Genomic DNA, 25,274 nt, shown 5'->3' with positions numbered 1-25,274 from the left:
TCTGAGAAAGACTGAGGGTGCCCACCCCACTCCTGGCCAAGGGAATTGCAATCTCTGGGATTTGAGCCCAGAAGTATTTTTTAAAATCTCTCCCAATTATTTTAATGCGGGGCCCAGCCTACTGGGACCTTTGGGAGTTCCCATGGATGTAAGGGAGGAAGTGGAGGCTGGACGTGCACTGGAATCAGTGCACCTGTAGCATCTGCCATTCCCGGGAGACTGGGGAGAGCAGGGATGACTTCCTTCCAGGTCCTATGCTTTACCTACCTTTGAAGATATATAATTTACTCCCACTGAATGAATATAAGTAGAAGGTGGTCCCAAAGAGTGGTAGTAAATAGCAAGACAGAGGATCTGAGAGGAGATAAATATCACATGTACAAACAAAACACACCAGGTGTCCAGGTAGGCTGGGACAGAGCTGGTTCTACTTATTTAGCACATTATCATTGCTAATACCTCTTCTCATCAGTGTCCAGGCAAGCCTGTGAGGTAGGGGCTATGGTCATTTGACCAATAAGGAAACTGGCACCTGAAGAAGCGAAGGGCCAAAATATATTAGCTCTTGCATGGCCAAGTACAGTCACAATCTGCCTGGCTCCAAATTCTAGGACTCACTTTGCTTCCCTGTAACAAATTTAAGAGGCTATCTTTCATCTTAATTATTCCTACTGACCAGGAAAGACATGGGCCAAAGAAATAAGGAAAACCCACCAAACAACACACTTTCCATTTCTCCCATTTATAAATGGTTTGTGTTCAAACCATCCATGAATTCCTAGTATTTATCCATCACAGTAGCAGATAGCATTTGTAGGACACATGACTGGTGCCACTTGCAGGGTTTAAAGAAAAGGAATTCATTCAATTCTCCCAACAATCATACTTGTGTTGTAGGTATTATCATTGAGTCCCCATTTCACAGGTGAGGAAACTGAGGTCCAGAGTGCTTAGGCAATTTGCCCAAAGTCACCCAGATCATGGGTAGTGAAGCTTAGGTTTGTATCTAATCAGTTTGGGGTAGGGGTTCACACATTTACCTGTTAAATAGAGCTGACTCCTGTAGCTACGGCTGTGCTGGTCAAAGGTCCCAGGCTGACTCTGGCTTCCACTATTCCTGTTTCCTTAATTATAATCATTTTCTCTCATTGTGCTTTTGTTGTAATTAGGCATTGTCCAAGGGCTTTGATGATGTAACTTAATCCATAGTGCTTGGGAGTGGCCCCCAGGGACTCTTCTGGAGCTCTTGGCCATTCCCACCAGCACTCTGTCCCAGCAAGGCCCTCAGATTCCCTCTCTAGAGAGCTACAGTAGCCCACGTCACACTTTTGGTGACTAGAGAAGTCCCTTTATACCCTCTTTCATTGCAGTTAGAACTCCGTCCCATCAGCTCTTCCTCCAGGTTCTTGGGGGTGGCATCCCAGTCTCCTCCTGAGTTAGTCTAGCCTCCTCACACCCTCCACGCCGAGGGAACCCCACCACTCCGATGCGGTACAACTTGCATCTGTCTGCAAGTTTTGACGGGCCACAGAGGAGGGTGCAAGATTCATCTCATTCCCGCAGGCCCTGGGGAACCAAATATCTAGAGAACCAGGGCATCAAACGAAGACCCACTTTTGGGTGCTGCTGTGAGCCCTGTAGAGCTGAGGCTGTGGAGGAGTCACTCCAGGGCCATGTGACCTTCTGCACCCTGTTCTTTTCCACTGGGAGGCTCCCTACTCCTACCCCTTCTCCTCTCTCCAGTTGCAGCTTTGCTCCCAGCTCTGTTGTGGTTGGATACTCCTCTGCCACCAGGTCTCCATCCAGGACTCAGGTCCTCACTGAGCCTAGGTCCTTCCCAGCCCTCAGTGACCCTTTTAACATTACCCTTATATCTTTTTCACAATCCTTAATCATGGGATTTATGTTTTTCCTTCCTTCCTTTCTACACTTGATCTTAGCCAAAAGGCCGAGAAGTGATTCCTTCCTTTCTGTCTGCATTCCCCACAAAACTGTAAACTCCAAAAGAATGAGGAGTCTTCTGCTGTCACTTGCTGCTCGACCAGGTACTTAACTCCTAGCAGGGTGCCCCACCCCATATTAGATGCTCTGTAATTACATCCTGAATCAAAGAATAGAGAATATCTCTGTCATTGAAGCTGATGGCATCAACACCACTGCTAGTTCCTGGTGGTCAACATCCGGGTTCTACCCATGGCCCTTTCTAATTCGTGTCTCTCATATTCTAAATAAACCCACTCTTTGTTTGGGGTTTGTTACTGTTCTTTCCATTGACTGAGTGACTCCAGACCTGTCCATAGCTCCTCACTTTCTCCCATGTTGAATGAAGTTACTCTAATCCCAGAGATTAAAATCAGAAAGAGAGTTTGGGCTCTCAGTTAAGGGGGAGACCATCCCTGAGGATGAATTCTTTTTTGTGCCTCTGTTGGGAATATGAAGGTCACCTCAAATTGAAACTGCTACGAAAATAGATCTAGAGGCCAGGCAGCATGCTAAGTGTTTAGGAATCCAGGAGCAAAACACCCACATTCAAGGGGCTTTCTATCTATTTGCAAGAGAAGAGGACACCAACATACATGGTCAGTACTAATTCAAGACAAGAGATGAGCAGTACCTCGTTTCCGGGGTCCTCGGGGTCTGGCAAGACTTGATAGAATGTAGTCAAGACGTGGAAGACAGAAAGGCCTTGAGTCAGTTTACCTGGGCCTATTCTGCAGCCTTGGTGAGTGTTGTGTGGTCCCTGGCTTTTCCCTTCCTTCTAGGTACAACCAGAGAATGCTCCGGTAGTTCTGTGGCTGCAGGGTGGGCCGGGAGGCTCATCCATGTTTGGACTCTTCGTGGAACATGGACCTTATGTCATCACAAATAACATGACCGGTAAGTGTTGCTTGAACTGTGTCTCCATGGAGAATCCTTCATCGGGGCCTTTGATCTATTCTAAAACTAACTTAGAGTAGACATTGAGCCACTTGGAGTAACTTAACAGCTACAGATGATAGGAACACAACTTTCTGGCAATGTCTGACCAAGGAGGAGTCATTGGGGTGTGTATCCTGACTGGCCTACTTTCTCCCTTGAAATTCGGGTGAAAGGTTCTAAGCTATTTTCTCGAAGCCTCTTGCTGACTCGAGCATTCTCGGCTTACTGAAACAGTTGGTATTTATTACTGTTTGGGAGAGCTCTTTCCTATGGCCTAATGGAGGGATTATTCACACAAACTGAACACCTTATGGTTCCAGTCACTTAAATGATCTGTTACCTAGAAGCAGGATGCCGTGGTGGAGGAAGGATGGAGAACGAGCAACATCTGTCACCCAGGCTCATCTCCAGGTCATTGTCTTATTTTGGGGAGGTAGTTTACTTTCCCTGGGTCTGAATTCAGAGTGTGAACCTGCTCGTAACTCATAAAAGCTTATGTGCTTATTGAAATTGTTGTTCTCTTCAGTCTTGGATGGGCAAGAGAGAATTCAAGTGGATTGAACGGTTAAGGATGATTTACAGGACCAGACAGATGGGAATTATCACAAGGGTGGTTCCTGGGTATTTCCTCGAGGCCTAGTTGTACAGGGTTCAGGGTTCAAACCTTGTCTTAGATGTAGAAAGCATCTGGGTAGAAAAGTAACAGAGAAGAGAGGAGAGGGTCAGGGTGCCGGGACCGGGACCCGACTACTAGAGTGTGATGCAGTGTCAGAGGTATGCCCAGCATTCCTGGGGGTGGGTGCCGGGCCCCTGATGGTAGCGGGCCTTACGTTATGTATTCTGTTAGCAACTCAGTCTCAGACCCCTCCTCTGTTTTACAGTCCAGCCCAGAAACTTCCCTTGGACCACCACCTTGTCCATGCTTTATATGGATAATCCGGTGAGTACAGTGCCACCCAATGAAAATGAAATGTCTGTGTCTATGAAATGTCTCTGTGCTGGCTCCCCTGGTCTTTTTTCTTTTTATTAAGTACAGTCATGTGCTGCATAATAGCTTCAGTCAACAATGGGGACAGTGGTCCCCCCTAAGATTTTAATGGAGTTGAAAAATTCCCATCACAAGGATATTCTTATCTTTTTCATGTTTAGGTATTTTTAGATACACAGATTCTTACCTTTAGGTTATAATTGCCTGTCACATTCAGTACAGTATCATGCTATATAGGTTGGTAGCCTAGGAGCAAGGGCTGTAGTATAAATACATACTATGTATATATTTGTGTTTATATATATACATACATATGTGTGTATAGTGTATGGACACACACACACTTATATCCCAGGTGTGTAGGACTATAACTTCTAGGTTTGTGTAAGTGTACTCTGGGGTGTTTCCATAACAATGAATTCACTAAGGACACATTATTTCTCAGGATGTACCCCCATCATTACACAATGCATACCTATATAGTTTGAAAATTAGAGATATTCTTTTCCTTTTTAAAATAGAATTTAGGACTGTGGTTGTGGCTCAGTGGTAGAGCACTTGCCTAGCATGTGTGAGGCACTGGGTTCATTCTCGGCACCACATAAAAAATAAATAAGATAAAGATATTGTGTCCATCTGTAACTAAAAAGATAAATTAAATAAAACAGAATTTAATCTATAAAATGAAAACCATCTTAAGATTTATAGCATGTTTCATCATAATCAGAGTTGGGGGAATTTTCCTTGCTCCCTTCTTTTTCCTCATTTTGAACCCCATGAAATGTCCTGTTCACTGGTTTTTACTGTCGAGGATCAGTCTTTTCTCTGATGGTCTGGGATGCCCATGTTACAGGTTATTGTTTAGTATCAGAATTCTTAGTCTTTCCTACAGAGTCCTAGATAAATAAAGCCAAAACTGGTCTCCCCCCTTATCAAGAGAAGCATTTGGGGACAAAAACTGATATTTTCCTTCAGAAGTTTTTGTGAAATTGGTTTCCATAAGCTATAAAATAGGAGAGTGACTCAGGATCTGGTTCCACAGGTTCAGAGTGTCTTTATCCCTTTATAAAATCTCAAACTTCTCTCTCATTTCAGAGAGAAAACAATTAGGAAGAAAATAAAAAGTCAACACTCTTGTCCCTGGTCTTTTTTCAGTCATCCTTTCCCCTAGTCTATGATTACATATTTAGACATGAGATGAATTAAATGTTGTGTTCTCTTGGGTGTTTTGGGGGGAATAAATAAAAAATCTTTGCAGCTAGTGGGGAATGCATTCATGCACAAACGATTGAATCGAAATCACTGGTGGTTTCTTCTTTTGATTTATAACTCAGTTGTTTATGAAATCCTAGGTATAAGCAATATTGGTTTAGATTTAGTCTTAATTATTTTAAAACTTACCTACTGAAAAGGAAATGGAGTGATGACCATATTTCTCGCAAATAAAGAAAAGAAGAAGAAAACACACCCAGTTCTCTTCTGTCTTCTGCCAGAGAACTCCTTCTTGGCAGGACAGAGGGGTACACCCTTCAGGTCTCAGCGAGGAGACTGCTTTGGGTCTTCTGATGCCGTGGAAGGACCACGAAAGATGAAGGGCACAGCCCTACTGAAGAATCGGGACAGCCCAGCCCCCTTGGGTGAACCCTATGGCGGGGAGGGTGCTGGTGTTGTGTTTGGGTGGGGGGATAGGTGAAGCTCAGCCTGCTCTTGTGAGGACAGCGAACAGCCGTAGATGATGGCAAAAATCTGAAGTCAGAGGCTTGGCCTGTGGAGTAAGATTGGCCCCAGGGTAGGTTCCACCTGAAGACCTGCAGGGTACATGTGTCTCTGTGCTCAACCACTGATCCATTTCCCTGTCAGGTGGGCACTGGCTTCAGTTTTACCAATCACTCTAACGGATATGCTGTCGATGAGGATGACGTGGCCCACAATTTGTACAGGTAAGATGCATAGGCTTTTTCTGGGCCTCTTCAGACCAAACATTTTTCTGTCTCCATAGGAAAACCCTTCCAGTGCTAGAATTTTATTGATGGGTCCTTATTGACCAATTTCCGAAAGACTGGGAGAATTTCTACATGAGGGATACACATACTTGCACACACACACATGCACACACTCGCAGTATTTTTTTTTTTCTGGTTCTTACCTTATCATTGATAATTTCATTAATTGACCAGCAGAGAAAGTAACACAAAGAGCTTGAATCTAAGGCATAATTGTAGTTTTATCAAAAATATCCTTTAAGAGACAGGATTTTTCAACCAAAGATTATTTTTCAAACCTTTTAACCAAATGTCTTAGAGGTTTTGTTTATTTTCCAAAATTACCTTTAACTTTACATTTACCAGGAGACAGAATCTTCTCAGATATTTGCTTTTGTGTGTGTGTTTTCTTTCCCAGGATCTCTCTTTCATCTGCATTTTGTTTTTTACTCTCTTGCTTCTCTCTCATAATTTTTCCAGACTGAAAACACCGTGTTAGCTTGTTCTTCCCTTTCCCCTTCATCTTACAAAATGTTTATTTTGCTTTAAAAAAGGGGGAGAGGGGAAAATATAAAGTTGTAAGCTTGATTAAACAGTGTACATAGAGCATCTTCCTTTTTCTTACATCCATTATAGCTATTTTTATCATGCTTTTAAAAAAAGTAAGTGACCTTTCTTATTTGGTCAGATTTTTCCAGTCTATAAATTTTTCCTTGACATCAAGTTCTGAATCATTTCAGGTCACTAGGGTAGCAGTTCACTGGTACCTGCCCATCCCACCTCCACCTTCCAGCTGCTAATTACTTGGTGAGCAAAACCCACCTGTCCCCAAAGGGAAAGTGCCTCTAATAGGAGTCAGAGTTTTCTGATCTCTGATAAAACCTTTCCATTTTATTCTTCTTTCTCCCCAAGGCAGATGGCTAGTGGAGGGAAGAAAGAGAAACTTCGGGCCTCATCCCCAAAGGCAATTCCCTTTTCCTCTGCTGACCCAGAAAAGAGTACATCTTCATGTCCCTTTTCCACATCTTATGCTTTTAACACTCCCTTGGTTTAGATCCTGAACCTCTGCTCCCAGATACAGTGGATCCAGGAAACAGTAACCCATCCGCCCCAATGGCCCCCTTCCCTCCCTGCAGCTGCAGGCCTCTCTCCTCTCTCCACAGAGGAGGCTGTGATGGCTGCCCTCAGAAGTTTCCTCCAGCACCCTGCCTCTCGAGCTCTCATTCTTCCAATAGGAACCTACTCCTCACTCCCGCCCCCTACTCCAACTGCTTCTGGCTTAAATCCAAACAAGCTCAATTGTTTAACTAGCAAATGCCCCAAGGACTGAGGTTCTGTATTAAAGAAATGTGTCAGTCCCCTGGAAGACAGAGCATTGCAAAATCCCCTCCCTCCCCACCCCCAAGACACTCCCAGCTTCCAGTACCCTCTGTGTGGATCTTTACTGCTGACATGTGGTACAGCTCCACTTGCATGACATGTAAAGAGAACCTATTTCAAAGCATCTATTGTTTATAGCTGTTTGAGTTCTTTTTGCTTCAGGCTCTTAGAACTGGAAAATAGCTAATCAAGAGTAGTGCCGAAAACTGATTTCAGCTGTTTCCTTTATAGTTTACACTATTCGTTTCCTTTTGTGCCTACATTCTTCTGTCTAGCTCTCCAGATGGGTACTGAGAGTAAGAAGGTCACTTTGAAACCTGTAAATGGGCTACTGCGAGTTTAGAGTAGATCTTTCTTCCTCTCCCTTTGAAAACCATCTTTCCTTCTTCTGAAAGTGCCTTTCCTTTTTCCTATTAACAGTGTGTGTCTGGAAGGAGTAGCCTCCCAAAGAAGCATTTACCATTCACATTGATGTTGTGTATTTTTCTGTGTGTGTTTGGAAATAAAACTTTTTTAGTAACAAAGTGTTAGGATTCCACCTCTCTCTTTCTCTTTGTTTTCCCAACTTGGAGTGTGCTATAGAGCCACAGTGCTTTTCTGGCTTAGAAAAAAATAAAATCACCAAAATGTACTACATTTGCTTACTTCGACTTGGATCGAGTGGCTAGCGCCACTGTCGGGAACACACACTACCTGCCAGACCCTGTTCTGGGTGCTGGTGATGCAGCAGCAGCCCCTGCCTTCCTGGCATGCAACCTAGTAGGGTACCTGAAGTCACCTCAGCAGCCAAGCGGAAGTGCCACTGTCGTTGTGTCCCCTACATTGCTTTCTGATGGGAAATGCTCTGATTGGCCACACGAAAATTCCCAGCAATGCTTCTGTGAAGCGGGTTTCCTGTGTGAAAGAAGGATACTGTGATCCATGCAACCGGGAGATGTAAAACAAATGAGAAGAGGCTGCTCTTGTGTTCTCCAGTGCCACAGCCACGCCACAGGGTTCCCCTTGCTGAGTTGGTTTCAGTCCCCTATCAGTAGCTCTCACAACTCCTGCTTGGCTTTAGTTGCTATGATGTTCCTACTTAGGTTATTAGAACCTCAATCTTTCTGAATGTCATTTGTATTTATTATACTTCTGACTCTACCAGGACTGACCAGATTCCTGCACTCTCTTTCGGTCTACAGGGTTTGATCATTTCCATCCACCTTCTCTAACCTGCATCCACCAACTTCCCTTTTCAAAAAACTTATCAAAGGAGTAATTTTCTCCTGGTCATTCTTCCTTGCAATCTCTGTTTCTCCTTATTGTCCTTTAATATATCTTTCTGCCAGCATATAGCTTAAGGCTAAGATTCTATTTATTAGACAGGTTGCAAAATGAAATCACATGGCAGATGCATGCTTGCTGTGACACATAATCACACCTGAATAAATGCATGGAGCACATTTGCGTGCGCACACACACGTGTGTATTATGTATATTTTAGCAATTCTGTCTCTAAACTTTGAATGTTTATACAGACATGATTCCAGGTTCTATTTTTAAGCAGACCCTCATCATGTAATAAGAAAAATCTCTGAGTAAAAATATAGTTAAATAAACAATTACATATGTGAATCAAGCTTTATTACTAAATCTACCTTTTCCATTCTTCACTACCATGTAATAGAGACCTATCAAGGGCTCACTTTTAAAAAAAGCAGTCAACTTAGAAACTTCTAATGGTGAAATTAAAACTCTATGATAATTTCCTCAAGTAAGTTCTTGCTTTAGAAATGTAGTTAGAGAATTCTGGCATTTTTAAGCCAGAAGCAACCTGGGAGATTAGTTCCTTCACTGGAGATTGCCAGATGAAGCACAGAATGCCCAGTTAAATTTGAATTTCAGGTAAACAGTGAATGCTTTTTAATGTAAATATAATCCAGGCAATATTTGAATACACTTATACTAAAACATACTAAAATATTTTATTTATCTGAACTTCAAATTTAATTGGACTTATTGTATTTTTTACTTGCTAAATCTGGCAACCCTAACGACTCTCTAGCCAATACCATAAGGAAGCAAGCTTTCAACTCAAGCAAAAGGCTTATTTGAGATTTACTCTGTTCCATTGTCTGTTGCCATTCCAAGAATCAGGAAGAGAGAAAGGGAAGCAGTTTTTAGCCTGAAGGTTGGAGAGGGAAGGGTGGAGGATGAACTCCTATTTTTATCTCCACTCTAAAGCCAGTTTATTGTCAGTACCAACATGGAAGCTATAAAAATTCAGCTTCCCAGATTGAGTTGCTACAGAGGCCACTATAAATTATAAATAGAGAAATAACACCGAAACTCTGCAATAGTGGCTCAGGCTGAATTTTTATGGAGCCTTTGAAAATTAAGTAGAGCCAAGATCATAGTGGTTGTAATGACCCAATTTTGCCTCCGTAACCCTCGAACTCTCTCCCTCTCCTCCCTCCCTAGAGCCTCCTTGCCTTTCATCTTCCCTGTATGGCTCATGGCTTTTAGTCCCTAAGGAAGCTGGGACAGAAGCCCTTCCTAGCATCTCAGGCATTGCAGTTTGGGTTAGAACCTTCATAAAATATCTGAGTGTCACGAGTTTTTCCCTCCTTTTGGGGAAGATTTTAGTCAAGTAGAAAATCATTCAAACATCTACCCTTTTCTTGCTTCTTTTGAAATAATTCCTTAAGTCGACTTAACTCTGTGTCAGTGTTGTTCATTTCTGCAGCTGCTGGCACTCTTTAGGAAATGGGATTTTTCTTTTTTTGATCTCAGAGGCCACTATACGTTTACTTCAGTACTTGTGGTCATTTACTGGTTTCCCTTTAAATTATGGTCATTGTACAGCTTTCTTCCTCTTTGGTTATTAAAACTCAAAAATTCCATTAGAAATATTCAGGGTCTCTCACAGTGGGGATTGGTCAGCAACTAAGATTCTCATTATCTTTCCACAAACCTGAGTTAATGGAATCCTATGGTTTGCATAATAATTCTAAAAAAAAAAAAAAAATCAGGTGAAAGCCTGACATCCTTGGATCAAGGTCCCCTCAACAGCCTGGTGATCGAAGGTGGTAACCCAGAGACTTGCAAACATGCCCCAGGTGTGGATGTCTACTGTCCAAACTTCTTAGTATCACAAAGTAAGCCCACACGTGTTTTCTAACCATCCACGTAGCATATAGTGTTATTATGCACACGAGACTTTGAAAAACAGAACAGTGCCTGATTTTAAACATGAAACCTCTTGGCGAATAGATTTGTTGGCCTCGCATGAACTGATTCTAGTTCCATTTTCAAATTCATAATTTGCCATTTCTCTCTTTGCAGTGCCCTAGTTCAGTTTTTCCAGTTGTTTCCTGAATATGAACATAATGATTTTTATGCCACCGGCGAGGTGAGTCAAAGCCATGTTTTCTTGTGTGCTTTAGATGTCATCGAGATTGAAATTCATTATGACCATTGTGGTATATTCATTTAAAAATACATATGTGTGTAAACACCTGCATATTTATATATATATATATATATATATATATATATATATATGTGTGTGTGTGTGTGTGTGTGTGTGTATATTATAGATTGTGTGTGTATATTATAGATTGAGTCAGCCTGTACTCAAAATTCTCTAACTGTCCCTCAAATATCCTCCATAACGTATTTGGAAATTCGGGCCTTAATAAAGATTCATGTGTTATGCTGTGTGTTGGGTTGTCATCTCTCAGTCATCTGCCTATTTGGTTGTCGTCGTTAATGAAGATTTTGAAGAGTTCGGGCCAAGTGCTTGCAGAATACCCATATGCTGAATTTGCTGGTTTCTGCCGGTAGTGCTTAGAATCATTAAGGACATGCTGGCAAATACAGTATGTATGTGACGTGGGTGCTTTCCGTGGTATACCATCAGGAGGCAGAGGATGTCAGTTTGTCCCCTGATGGCAATGCTAATCTCGATCACTTGGCCAAGGTGGTGTCTGCCAGATCTCACTATTGTAAACATGCCCGTTTCTGTTTGTAATTAATAAATAATCCAAGACCATGTGAACATCTGTTCTCCTGAATCTGTCTCCCAATACATTTAACATCCATTGATGATCCCTTTCTTAATCTGTTATTACACCCAGGGGTTAGAAAATGGTGATTTTTACTTATAAAAATAATAACTTTTCAAAACTAACTCTTTAGCAATGGGTTTCGTATTTGAAATCAGGCCCCCTTCTGTCTTTCTGGTATCCCTCTGTAGTAATCTTTACCCTAACCCTTTTCTATTAATTACTTAAAGGTATTGTGGTGGACGCGAGCATTATTTTTATTAGATCTGTCAAAATTTGTCTGTGATCATTGTAGTTTTTGATGCCTATATTGTTCTAATTTTGTTCCCTGGGAACCCCTTCAAGATGTTGTTCCCGTGCCCTTTTGGTAGGTCCCATTAGTCTTTGAATACTTCCTTGTTTTTTGGCTCAAATATATGTTCTAGAAGCATCTTGTGCTTTTTGTACCCTACCCCTCTGTTGTAGTTTGGATCTGGCCTGTCTTCTAAAGACCCATGTGTTAAAGGCCTGGTCCCCAGCCCATGGTAGGTGATGGAACCTTTAGAAGGTGGGGCCTAATGGAAGGAAGTCAGGTGATGGAGGATGTCTTTGAAGAGGACATTGGGGCTTAACTCCTCCTCTCTCTTTTTTGCTTCCTGGCCATGATATGGTGAATAGGCATCTTCTACCATGCACTCCCACCAAGATGTACTGAGCTGCCACAGGCCCAAACAACAGGGCTAAGTGACCAAGGACTTAAACCTCTGAAACTGTGAGCCAAAATAAAAACTTCCTCTTCATAAGTTGCTTATGTCAGGTATGCTTGTCACAATAACAGAGAGCTAATATGGTATTTTTCCACAGTGACAGAAAGTAAACTAACACTCCTGGAATCAGTCATTTACTCAAGGAACCCTGGTTCCTTTTAATGAGGAATGCTATTGAAGTCAGTTCTGAGCACTTATTGTGCTCATTGCCAATGGGATATCATTTATTGTAGATCTTGTCTATGGGCAGAGCTAGAAAAGTAAACTTCACACTGAGACCCATAATTCTAATTTCCCACCATAGAGTTCTCTTCTCCTTTTTCCCATTACTTATTTACATATCCCTTTCTCCCATACCGAGGACCATAGTTCCCAACAGCATTTTGTTTACTTCATTTTACACAGTCCTACAGGACACCAACATGGCTTCAGAGTTCCTACATCGGTATGGCCAACAAGAAACCTACAGGTCTCTTTCATCAGGACTTTCCCTCCTGATCCCTTCTGATCTTTTCACTTGGCTTTGCACTTCCCTGGTTTCATTCACAGGTAATTTCTTTTCATTTGAAGTCCCTGTCCCTCTTCTTCATCCAAGTACAGAGGTAACCTGCCAGCTCAACTTTTCTTTCCCAATAATCCCATCCATATTCCTGAATTTCCTGTGATGCATTTGGGTCCCATGCCTGAAAACCAATAACTGGGGTTGGAAGGATGGAATATGCAGATTGGTCAGTATGGTGCCCAAGGCTGACCCCCAAATCCCTGAGAGGGGAAGGATCATGCTGGGGTCCTCATCCTCTGAAGCTTACAGCCGGAGTGTGGGGGATGACTGAGCTCCAGTGGAAGATCAGGTGAAGATCCAGGAGAAAAGGGCTAGAAGGATGCTGAGCAAGAACATCTGCAAATGTGCACATTAAGGAAGTGAGAGAGAGAAATATAATTTCCATTTTCCAGGGGAATGGCAAGTTAAAGGAACTAGGAATGTTTTCTTTCTAGGCCTGCTTTCTTCTCTTTCTAAGCTATTTGGAAAGGATATATTGACTATGTCACACCATGCTTCATGGTTTCTATAGCTAGTTGTCCAGTTGAGATTACTTAGGCCTCTACCAATAATTCCCTCTTGTTCTGGCCTGTTTAACCAGTCTCAGAGGCAGGTTGGGGAAAGGGCAAGTAGTGACACTCTTGTCATCTGGCAGCAACCCTGGAATATGTCCACTTTCTCTCTGCAACAGAAGAGTGATCTGTTTAGTGTGTAATTCCTTGTCTTGTAAGTAATATGGCAATGTTTTAACCATGATGTTGAATGCTCAGCAAAGCTGCCAAATCCCGGATGAAAAATTTGCCTTGTCTATTTTATTTCTGTCTCGTGGTTTTATGCATGTAATTTCCAAATGTGTATGGGGAAGGACAGTTTTCTTTTTACATTCTTTGCTGCCAGGACGAATACTCTTGAGGGAATCCGTGCCTTCCAGTGATGAAGGAAGACGTGAGTGGGCAGGCCAGGCCTAAGGTAGAGATTCGAGGTTGCCAGATAGCAATGAGTGGTGTGGGGTCTGTTTTGCCTGAGGGTACATCTCTTTCCAGAAGAAAGAGCACTAGATAATAACACCTTGATGGTCTATCATTATTACAGTGCCACGTTTCTCTAGTCCAGTTGGTCTCATCTGGTCTGTCATCTGTTTTAAGGCCATGAGACAGAATAAAGAAATGAAAGGAATCCTGGATCAATAATTAGGAGACCTGGGACCTCACCAGATGATTCTGGGATAGTTTTTCTTTTTTTTAAACCTCTCTGGGCTTCTGCTTTTAATCTTACAATCAGAGGGGTTGATTTTTAAATTACATCACTTCCAGGGATATTTTGCTTTATTAGAAGTGGAACTGTGGTTACCTAGACTTAATTCTTCTAGTATCTATACATAATTGCAGTTTTAACATAGTGCCAACCCATCCTTCTTTCTCCACTCATCCCCCCCCCCAAAAAAGTTGTTACATAATTTTCAAGAAAGAAAAACCCTTTCTTCTCTGAACTCTTAATTTGCCCACACTCTTAGGGAGGCTGAACAGTCACTCAATTTGTAGAATCATCATTGAAAGATAAATGCATACATTCAGAAGTGGTTTTCTGCCTTTCTGTGCACACCCCCTGACCATAAGCACACAGTATTATGTACTGTGAGGGGCACAGTGAATGTGTGAATGAGGGAAGCCACGTTCAGAGGGTCTGGAGCAGCTGTTCAGAGCCCTGACTTTAGTGTAAGGGAGTATGGAAATAATAATAGTACGTACTGCATAGCACTGTTTTGAGCATTTAATTAACTAATCCTCCTCAGATATTTAGCATAGTGATCAGCTGTGGCAAGTACCCAATACTGATGCCTATTATTACCATTCATGTTGAAAAGCTGTATTAATCTATTATGGCTCCAAATCATTTGACCCAACACATATAGACAGGGCCTGAGTGTTCCACTCTGCTCTCTCATTGTTGGAATGTGGCAATGTCTTATCTGTGTGTTTTTTTTTTAAAAAAATTTTGGTGGTACTGAGATTTGAACCCAGGACCTTGTGCATTCTGAGAAGATGCTCTACCACTGAGCTACATTCCTAGCTGAAATCATTTTTAAAAGAAATAACTTGTTTCATCTAAAAGATGAAGATGGAGCTTAGAAGTTGATATGAGGGTTGGGTTTATTTATTTTTCATATGGATAGCAGCCAGATGTGTCAGGACCCACCCCAGGTTCCTCACCCCTGCAGTACAGACCAGGTGTGGCACCCAGAGGGAGCCTGTGGGCCAGCAGTGGGCGTGAGGGAGACGGGAGAAGCCTCTTTGTCCCCTTTCCTTCTCTTCTTTCCTGCCCAGAACACCAACTGGAATTAATTTTCTCTAAAGAGAGACAAATGTGTCTGTAAATCACCCTCCTCAAGGCATGAAAAAAATGTACTTCAAAAAGAAACAAGCTCCATTTAATTCCCATAATTAACTTCCTTTAAGTGTTATCCTTCCCAAGCCAGTAACTGTTAGTGAGCCTGCTCTTGTTCTTGAGGTGCAGGCACACTTTAGAGTCGTCGCCAACCGCCAGAGGCCCACTTAGATGGTAAAGCAAAACAGCCTCACGCAGGAGACAGGTGGCAAGACAAAGGGATGGCCCTTTTTCCCTGAGCATGTGGCTTCCTGAGTCACTCCCAGGGAAGAGGCCATGCTCTTGAGTGGTTATGGATGGATGGGAACGCTTCCAAAATGGCAGGGCAGGTGGGTCAACCTGGGCATGGCTTCTCCAGCAGCAGAGTAGGGCAGAGTCTCTCTATAAGCAGTTTTTCAAACATGATTAATCTGAGACCAATATAGGCAAAATTTTAAAGTTATTTATATGTAGTTAGCAAGCTTAATTGGGTGGTTTATCTTAACCGACAAGGTGAAGTTCTGTTGGGAGCATGATGTCTGATGACCTTCATTGAAATCACGATGGTCTGTTGGGTTGAGGCAGTTGCCTCCTGGCATGTGAGAACCATGTTTTTAAAATGTCCTTCATGCAATACTAAGCACACTGTTTAATGAATGATATAGAGTGGCTTCACACAAGGTTGTCATTAGATAAAATTAAAATATTGATGCTATTTCTCTCTGACATTTTTTCAACTCCCTCTCGGTAACCCTGACCCCTGCCCTACACCCTGGTCCCTCACGACTCTCCTTCCTGCTTATTTTCTAGGCCTGTTCTATGAACAACCCCCCACCCTCAGCCCCGCTCACCTTGACTATATTGTACTCAGGTTTATTTCTCCAACTTTCTCCAGCTTTGTTGTGATTATTCTTTTATCTCTCCCCACTCTGACTTATCAGTTCACCGTCCATTGGCAAAGATCAGATAAATGGACATACTATCAACATGTCTGCATTTGACTAGAGAACCGTGCCTGCCCACGGAAAGTTATTTGTAATAGGGACTTCACAGCACTGACCTGCAAGTAGAGGGGTGGAGTGGACAACTATACTTGCAACAGGCCAGTGATTATGCTATGTAAGCCTATATCATCCCGTTAGTTCAGGTTTGGGTTCATTGAATCAGGTGGCTAAAAGAGAGCTTCAAGAACATCTCAAGCATGTTTTATTTGCGAATCTCATATTAAAATAAAAGTTATTCATTTAGAATGGATCATACAGTGGGCATTTTGCTGAGTAGGGTTTCCTATATTACATCATTAAATCCTCACAGCCACCTAATAATATAAATGATATTATTTTCTCTGTTTTACAGGTGAGGTGTCTGAGGCTCAGAGAGGTTAGGTATGCTTTACCAAGGTAACCCAGCTAGAAAGTGGAGGAGCCAGAATTGGAGCCTGCAAGGTTGGACTCCAGAGCCCAATATTGCTATCCAGGAATTAGCCAAGGGTCACAGCCCTGCCTGGGGAGATGCTCTCTGGAACTGGGGCCCCCTCCTCCAAACCACATTGTCTCCAGGACCTGAGTTTTCGCAGAGCAGATCCTCTTTCCATGAAAGGGAGTCAGACATCCGCTTTCATATTTCCTGCAGATCTCTAGGGTTATAACCTTATACAAACAGAAAAGAAGCTCCCTAACTCTTTGAATGTCTCTGTCTTTCTGGCCAAGACTTACTTTTAATCATAAAGACTTGGCTTTGATCATAAAGTTTTATAGAGTAAGTGGAAGTTTCAAGTGATATAAAGACCTGAAGTCCTTGGAATGCAATTATTTCTCAAGGCTTGGAACTTGGTGAATTTTATTAGATAGCATTCAAGCTGTTTTAACTCTTGAGCCCATGACAAATGTCTATTTTCAATTATGTCCATCTGCACTTGCCAATATTTTCTTTTAGAATTGAAAAAGGATTTGTGACTATTTAATGAGTTTAATATTATAAAAATTAAGGTTTAGCTGCAACCCAAAAAACTGAACAAAGACATATGGAAATGTTTGCAAGTTGGGCCTCTGGCTTTTGGAGAGCAAATCAAATCAATATATATTTACTGATCCTTTAGTGCATGGAGAAGAATATGAGTGAAAACAGAAATCGTGAAAAGCTTTGTCTGCAGTGAACTACCACACAAACTGAGCAGTGTAGAGACATCAGTAGTACCTGATTGGATGAGATGTCCAACTTGGGGACAGGAAATGTCAAGTTACATCTATTATGTAGCTTTAGCCTTCTGAATTCTCTCTACAGGGAGCGCACAAAGGGCTCCATTTGTTGACTGTGGTCTAGAGTGTTCATTCTCTTTATTTAAAGGCCAAATTAGCTGTCTTCTCCATTTTAAACAAAAGGGTTTATTCATCCTCTTGAATCACCTGGCTTCAAGCTGGGTTTCTCCAAATTGGCACCAAAGTCAGAGTAAGTTGAGGGGAGGGTACATCTTGTTCACCTATGCCTGGCACTGATGGATATTTTTGAAAAGCAGCATCCTCTCAATACTAAAAGAGAATATATCATTCTAGAAGGCAGTATGTACCTTCACTTCAGTTTATGTGACTAAAAGTTTGCTACAGATCAAAATGTTCTTGCTATGTGTCTGTGCCTGTAGATTTTGCAAATCTTTTTAAGCTCATATTCAAGAGAAATAGCTGCTTTGATAAAATCATATTCTTGTTAGAAGCCTTTTTTTAATTGCAGCAATGTGGTCTCGAAATTAGATGACGCATGGTCTAGAAATGTCTAGGAAGTTGTAGAGATTACCACAACCCTGAAGTTTCAGCTTTCCTCATTCATTAATTTTCTGAACTGGCCATTCGAAGGCCACACTTCTCTCCTCAGAGGAAATAAGGGTACTGAGTGAAGTAAGAGTCTAGCTAGCCCCAGGCTAGATGAAGTCAACACTGCCTTAGCCTAATCCTTAGCTGCTACCTAGCGTTACCCCAAAGCACTTAGGGCTCTCACCAGTTTTTGTGGCTTTCTTTGTGTTTTCTTGTGTGTATGAAATTCTCTTCAAAGCTTGGCGATTCTCCTCTTCCCTCTGATCTACCACCATCAGTGGGGGTGGCCGTACCACAGTCTGTGCCTGGGAAGAGTGGGATGACAAGGCAGGTATGCCGCTCCTTCCTGAAGGCAGCCCTTCTTCCTTTCCTTCAGGTGACAGGAGTTCTCACCATCCAGCTAAGAATTCTTCAGAGAGTCATCTGGGGAAGCTGGGACAGGGCAGGGGAAGGGGCTCAGAATGACCCTCAGGATCCTCAAGACATTGTTGCTGACATTGACAACACCCCCACCTCTTTCTCCCAGGGAGAGGTTAGGAGCTAAATAAAGCCTGACTCTGGATGGGGGAATTCTGCGTCACGTTGAGGTGTGCCTTACTTCCCAAAGCCATTGCTTATTATCACCTATAAAGTTCCGAATATTTTCCCATGAAATGTATACCAAGATGCAAGACAGAGAATGAGTGCTGCATCTTTTTTTCTTTTCTACTAACCCTCAGTAAGAAATATATAGCTGGCTGAGAATAGCTTAAAGAATAGTAACTGTGAACATATGTGAAATTTCTCTAAGAGGACATTGTTTCCATTATAATATATCCTCTCACAATGTTTTTTTTTTTTTTTTTTTCTTCTGGAGGAGTTGATTGAAACTGGATTTTAAATATGAACTCTGTTTTTTCCCCTCCCTTTACAAGTAAAGGGGCTGCAGGGATACAGTCAAGTCAGCAGTGGATACTGTTGAAACATGTACACAGGGAGATTCAGAACACACAATTACAAGTTTCTTTAAGTCTAATTTCATTGTACTTTTACACATCTGGATAATTAACCAAGCATTACATTCTCTCTAGACTATTTTTACAAGTACAATGTGCTCCTCACGTGATTTCCATTAAGCTGTTCCAAGCATCATTTAAGTACTCAGAAAGATTGCAGAGTCAAAACTACAACTCAGCTATGATGTGGAGGTCTTTTTCTCATAGGGGAAATAAAAGATTGAGAACTGAATTCTGAGATCCTTCTGAAGTTGTAGGAGAATTGGAAGTTTATTGCTTCTCTAAGCTCCAGCAAATAGAAGTATGTACAAACACACCCTAATGTCTCTGGTCCCTCTTGTTGGAGGTGTGTTCGAATAGGGTCACCCTGGGAGAAATTAACCAAATAAGAGCAGTGCTAGAGTTGGCAGCTTAAAGTTCCTTTAAATATTAGGAAGGAATAATAAGGGAAGACTAAAAATAAAATCCTGATGTGTGAATTACAAACCTCATTGTAATTGTTGTGTAAGATATATATGTTTATCTGGCTGAGTTCCTCATTTGAAGGTCACTGCCAAACTCTGAAATAATAAGTATCAGACAGTTTCTGGCTGTACTTTTTCTCTTTCCTCTTCTAATGGCTTTGATGTTGCTCTGAGCTTTTATGAGGCCAGGTTCTGATCTGATGCTAGAAGGTTAGTGTTAATTTGCAGACTTTGGGGCCTTCACTGACCGGCTGCTGCCCATATTGCTGAACACCATGGGCAGGTCAGAGAAAGCACAGCATGAGAGTTCTTGTTGCTGTTGCTGTTGTTATCAGTACGGGCAGAACTCAGAACAAAAGGAGCAAGAGTTCTTAGAATCAGGATCACAGCAGTAAGCCCAAGGGCCCCAGATGGCTATATCTAACCCATTAGGCAGTCACATCTAAAGCTTCCCTCCAAATCTGAGTTTCTATTTAAAATATATACAGGAAATGGAAACCTAGGCAAAACAGAACATACTTGATTTATTGTCTGGTTATCTTTAGAAGTACTGGTGGTGGTCAGAGAATTGTTCAATTGAGAAATAAGTGATTCAAGAATAAAATGTCTGCTTTTGCAAACAAAAAGAAATATATCTCAACAAGGAGGGTGAAATAATTGAAATTTCATTATAATGTTTTGGTGTCTGTTTTCCATAAAATAATCCTATAATTGTCTACTGTGTGACAGCCTGAGTCGCTCAACCAGTGGAATGATTAATGAAAAAGGCAATGAAGGATTTGTCACACTGTCACAAAGCAAGGAAGTGTGTGATAGTCATTAGAAGTAGAAAAAATGAGATAAACATCATCACTGTGAGGTTAGCAGATGTGAATACTGAAGGGTCTGACTTTGGAAGTGATTATGGCACTGCCCATCCTGCCCACATGTTCTTCATAAATGGTCAGCGCAGCAAGCATGCAAAGGATGAAAACGAGATTGGGTCCCAGCATGGGGGCCAGAGACCCAGGCATTCCAGGACCATTGACTGAAATGGCATTTGATAGGAATGAGAGCTGGGAAGGGGCCACACCTGGCTAGAATTCCAGCTGGGAGTGGACTGAGTCCCCAGACCCTTGTTTTCATCATTGTAAAATATAGGGAAATAACCTTTACTGTAAATGGACTCAGATTGCAATAGGTGAAGTAGCCTGGTGTACAGTAGATGCTCAAAAGTCAAATGCGTGTTCCTTCTTGATTTCTTGCCTGGTTATATCTCAGATGGTCACATGTGGAAGGTGCCATAAGAATGTGGGTGTCTTCGGCTTAAATTGTCATCACTATCTATACAACAATTTAAAGTCCATGCCCTTCCAACTCAGAAGAAGTGAAAAGAAGTGTTTTATTACCAGGTTAACCATAAGACAACTTCAAAGATAACATCACTGTGAACATATATTTTTAAGCGTTTGTATCAATTTCCAGTAGGGAAAAAATATTTAGAAGTCATGCCAGATACATTGTTCATTTATCAAGTATGTTTTTATGTATCTCCTTGGTGTTGGGCAATATGTATATCATGGGAATAATCATTCATGAAATGGTAAGCTTTGCTCTATCACATTCGAGGCAAGGTTTCCAGAATTTATTTTCAAAAGAAATTATGAGTTTTACAAGGGCGAGTTTTGTGCTGGTTTGTTTTTGTGTCTGTTCAAGTATCTACACAATGACTTTGACGGCAGAGTTGTCCAACACCCCACTATGGAATAAAGAGTATGTGGTACATCTTTACCAGTAAAGTGATTGCTCAAGAAACTGTTTGTTTGTCATCTTAAAGAAATTTTATTTGATAAATGTTCACTTATTGCCACTAATGAGAATATAGCACAGTTATAAAACAAACTGAATTTCAGACATGGAAACACATCTCTATACTGTCACAAGGCAGCCAAATGTACTTATGACTATGAATGAATAAATTAGTATGATTCACTACTTTGCCTAAATAATTATTATTGCATAAGAAGGCTGCAACAGTAAGGAGATCGTGCATAGATTACTTAAATTATGTTCTTTTATCATAACTTGGAAGGAGTTGAGATTTTTAGAGTAGATTGGACCAGAAATAATTCTGGCTGTACCATTCAGCTTCTCAGTCATGATGTCCTGTCTTGAAATGGGAATAGTGCTGTCTCCCTGTGATTATGTTATGGATTAAAGGAAAGCCCTCAGGAGCTCCTCCTTTGAACTACGGAGCTCTGGAGAGCCTTGGAGATATTTTAAAGGGCCTATTAACGTACAGGTACCCACATAAGGCTTCTGATCTATTTTGAACATATGCGCATCACTGTTTTTCAAATGCATGTAAATTCGTGCATTCAACAACTATTTATTGAATCCTGCCTGACAAATGGACAGCATTTCACAGTGCAAATGCTCAGTGGACACAAATAAACAAAACAGCCCATACCCCTGTGTTCAGGGATCTTATCTTCTAGTATGGGTGGAACACAACAATGTACAAAATAAAGAAGTAAAAGTTAGTTGAATAATGATAAGGATGAAGGGGAAGAGTAAAAGAGAGAGGGGGAATATAAAATGGAAAAGGAGGGATGTCAACTTTTAGGTAGGGTGGCCAGGGAGCACCTCTCAGAAGGCATCTCTTAGGGAAGTGAGGGAATGAGCATGTGGCATCTAGGGGAGGAGACTTTCAGGTGGGGGGAACAGCTGGCATGAAGGCCCTGGCTGGCATATGCCTGGCAAGAGCAAGGAACATTGTGGAACCCAGAGAGACTGGAGAAGGAGAAAGAAGATAGTAGGGCTAGAAGAAAGCAATCATGCCAGCCGTTATACCCCATAGAAAACCTGTTGCTTTAACTCTGGGGCGGAGGAAGTCACTGAAGGATCTGAGCAAAGGACTGGCATAATCTGGTTTAGATCTCACAGGTCCACTGTCTTAAAATCACCAGAGCCAGGTGCAGTGACTCATGCCTGTAATCCCAGTGACTCCGGAGGCTGAGGCAGGAGGATCATGAGTTCAAAGCCAGCCTCAGCAAAAACAAGGTGCTAAGCAACCCAGGGAGGCCCTGTCTCTAAATAAAATACAAAATAGGGCTGGGGATGTGGCTCAGTGGCTGTGTGCCCCTGAGTTCAATGCATGGTACCCCTGCCAAAAAATAGACCTGATGGGACTAAGAGCAAAAGAAGGGAACCAGTGAGGTCACTGTAGTAATCCAGGCAGGAGATGATATGATGGTGACCAGGAGCAAGCGGGGTGGGGGGGGGTGCGTGTGAGGAGACACTGGATTCCAGACACATTCTGATAGAATAGGTAAAGTTGACAAGCCTGGCTGACAGCCTTATGGTGGGGTGTACAAGAGACAGAGACATAAAGAATGCCTGAAGACTTTTGGTCTGAGCACTTGGAAGAATGGCATGAACGTGAATTGAAAGGGAAGGCTTGGGGTCTTGGGCTTCATTTTGAACATAGCAAGGAGGATTCCAGGTTCAAAACCAGCCTCAGCAATTCAGTGAGGCCCTAAGCAACTTAGGGAGACCCTGTCTCAAAATAAGAACAAAAAAGGGCTCAATGGTTAAGAGCCCCTGGGTTCAATCCCTGGTACTGCCCACCCCCCACAAAAGGCAATTTTTTGGTGGGAAATGCACAAGAACCATTTTTAAAATATTATTGAACCAAAGTAGTACTTTATCAGCATACTCTAAAAGAAGAACTATTATGTTTTAGGTGAAAGAATGTCTACAAAATATTTTGACTTTAGAAAAAAGACCCTGTGCTGGAAAAGGTTGGAAATAAGGATACATTTAAGTAAAAATTTTAGTGGTCAATTGGTTATTATTTTCCTTTTCCCCTTCTCCTATTCCTTTAATGCATGTTGATTTCAGAATCAGATTTTGAAGTCTTAAGTTTTGACTTGAGACTTTTTTCCTTTAATTAAAGCTTTGAAAAGAACTTTCTGGTAAAAAAAGCCCAACAGGTGGCAGAATCATCATCACTGGTCCATGTTATTTTATTTTTAAGGAAATTAGAATGTTCCCTTATTACATGTTTGTTATTTATTGATTTCTGTGTGTGTGTGAACCTGTCCTGTGACTGACATGTGACTTGGTGCTATTTGGTATGACAAAAAAAGAGAGAGCTCCTTCTGTTGTGGGGTTTTGATGCGAGGTTAAGAAACATGGTATACCTTATAAGGAAATAATCACAGCTTCATTGTCATTTCATTAGCCTAAGCACGTGTACCTGTACTAGCACCAATTTGTAATCCTCCTCTTCAATATCTGTCCTCCTCAGTCTTATGCGGGGAAGTACGTGCCCGCCATTGCCCACTACATCCACTCCCTCAACTCCACCAAGGAGGTCAAGATCCACCTGAAAGGAATTGCTCTTGGAAATGCATATTCTGACCCTGAATCAGTAAGTGTCATGATGTTTCTTTCCCTTTTGTAACTTGAAGAGATTAAATCTCTTTAAATCAGAGGGACAGATGTATGAGCTCCTTTTACCCTAAAGGCCTAACTTGATAAAAGGCAATGCCAATGGACCTTTTGACTGAAATCTTCTATTTTTTTTGCCATGTTTCAACCTGTCAACTTGCTCTGTCAGCCCACACTGACTGTCAGTGCAAGCATATATGTGTTGTACCGTGTGTTTATATTGTGTGTGCCGTGTATATTGTATGTGTGTGTTGGGTGGGTTTTGTGTGTTTGTGGTATGTGTGGTGTATGTTTGTGTTGGGTGGGTTTTATGTGTTTGTGGTTTGTGTGTGTGGTGTGTGTTTGCGTTGGTTGGGTTTTATGTTTGTGGTTTGTGTGTGTGGTGTGTGTTTGTGTTGGTTGGGTTTTATGTGTTTGTGGTTTGTGTGTGTGGTGTGTGTTTGTGTTGGTTGGGTTTTGTGTGTTTGTGGGGTATGTGTGTGCTGTATGTGTGCACTTATATATATTGTGTGTCTGTGTGTATGTGTGTGTGTGTGTGTGTGTTTGTGTGTGTGTGTGTATAATCATCCTATCTGGCTCTTTCCAGCACCAGACTGACAATTATGGAGTGTTACTTCACAAAGCAAATGGGCTTCCTGCCTTCTCTCCTTCTCAGTGTCTGGCACTTATGTGCGTCTCTTTTGTCCTCAGATTATAAGGGGCTATGCGGCATTCCTCTACGAAATTGGCTTGTTGGATGAGAGGCAGAAAAAGTACTTCCAGAAGCAGTGCAATAAGTGTGTAAAATACATCAAGGAGCAGAACTGGCTGCGGGCCTTTAAAGTGAGTTCTGGGGCCCCGTGCTGCCCTCAAGCAATTAAAACCATCTGAGGAGAGGAGGGGTCAGTGGAAGCCCCGTGGTGCTCCGGGTTTTTATGAGAGAAGGAATATCTGCCTGGAGAGATGAGTGGGCGCTTGGAGAAGAAACGAACTGTCTGTGTCTCTTTGAATTTACTTTGGCTGTATTAAGCCTGAGGTCATCTTGGAGTGTTTATCTAGCTGTGTCTTTCATTAACTGTTCTGATTTCTTTAAATGCTCTGTGGGACCTAAAGACCTCTCCTGTCATATGGAAATCAGAAGAAAGGCAACCTCGGAAGTAAATGCATAAACTTCAGCATGTGTGTAAAACCATTTAAAAGGCATATGTCCACAGACAGGGTTTTAGCTGGAGAAGTGACCACAGTGCTCAACAAACAACACATGTTCCTATGTGTCAGGAACAAGAGATTATGAAGTGTAGTGATCTGAAACTTTTTCAAAGAGCCATTGGTATTTGTAGATGTTATTGTGTTGCTCCTCTGAAAGTAAAGTTGGGAATCTGATAATATGCTTATATTCTTCAGCCTTTTCTTTCTTGGTATTTAAAATGTAAGCACACACTAAACTAGGATATGGGAAGTTGGGTGTTTGGGGCTCTTGCAGACAAAGGTTGTGTGTAAACAATCTCCCTAGGGGCTTTCTGTCATGTTTCCTAGAGTCATTCTGATTGACACTTTGGTCGATGAGGCAAGGACTGAATTTTGAGGACTTTAAAACTCATTATGGTTATTAAGGCAGAAGCCTGATAT

General features: G+C 41.8%; 1 protein-coding gene across 1 annotated transcript in view; it reads left to right on the top strand.

Moving 5' to 3' along the window:
- Cpvl (carboxypeptidase vitellogenic like) overlaps positions 1-25,274 on the top strand; it is a 123,939-nt gene that overhangs the window by 28,298 nt on the left and 70,367 nt on the right. Inside the window, exons 4-9 of the mRNA XM_047562231.1 lie at positions 2,763-2,877; positions 3,801-3,859; positions 5,768-5,847; positions 10,594-10,660; positions 23,524-23,646; positions 24,357-24,488. Of these exons, the coding sequence (XP_047418187.1) occupies positions 2,763-2,877; positions 3,801-3,859; positions 5,768-5,847; positions 10,594-10,660; positions 23,524-23,646; positions 24,357-24,488 (576 nt within the window). The remainder of the gene's footprint in view (positions 1-2,762; positions 2,878-3,800; positions 3,860-5,767; positions 5,848-10,593; positions 10,661-23,523; positions 23,647-24,356; positions 24,489-25,274) is intronic.

The sequence above is a fragment of the Sciurus carolinensis genome, chromosome 8 (genome assembly GCF_902686445.1).
Source record: "Sciurus carolinensis chromosome 8, mSciCar1.2, whole genome shotgun sequence".
Taxonomy (NCBI): domain Eukaryota; kingdom Metazoa; phylum Chordata; class Mammalia; order Rodentia; family Sciuridae; genus Sciurus; species Sciurus carolinensis.
The sequence above is the reverse complement of the archived record's forward strand: the minus strand, read 5'-3'. Positions and strand labels throughout refer to the sequence as shown.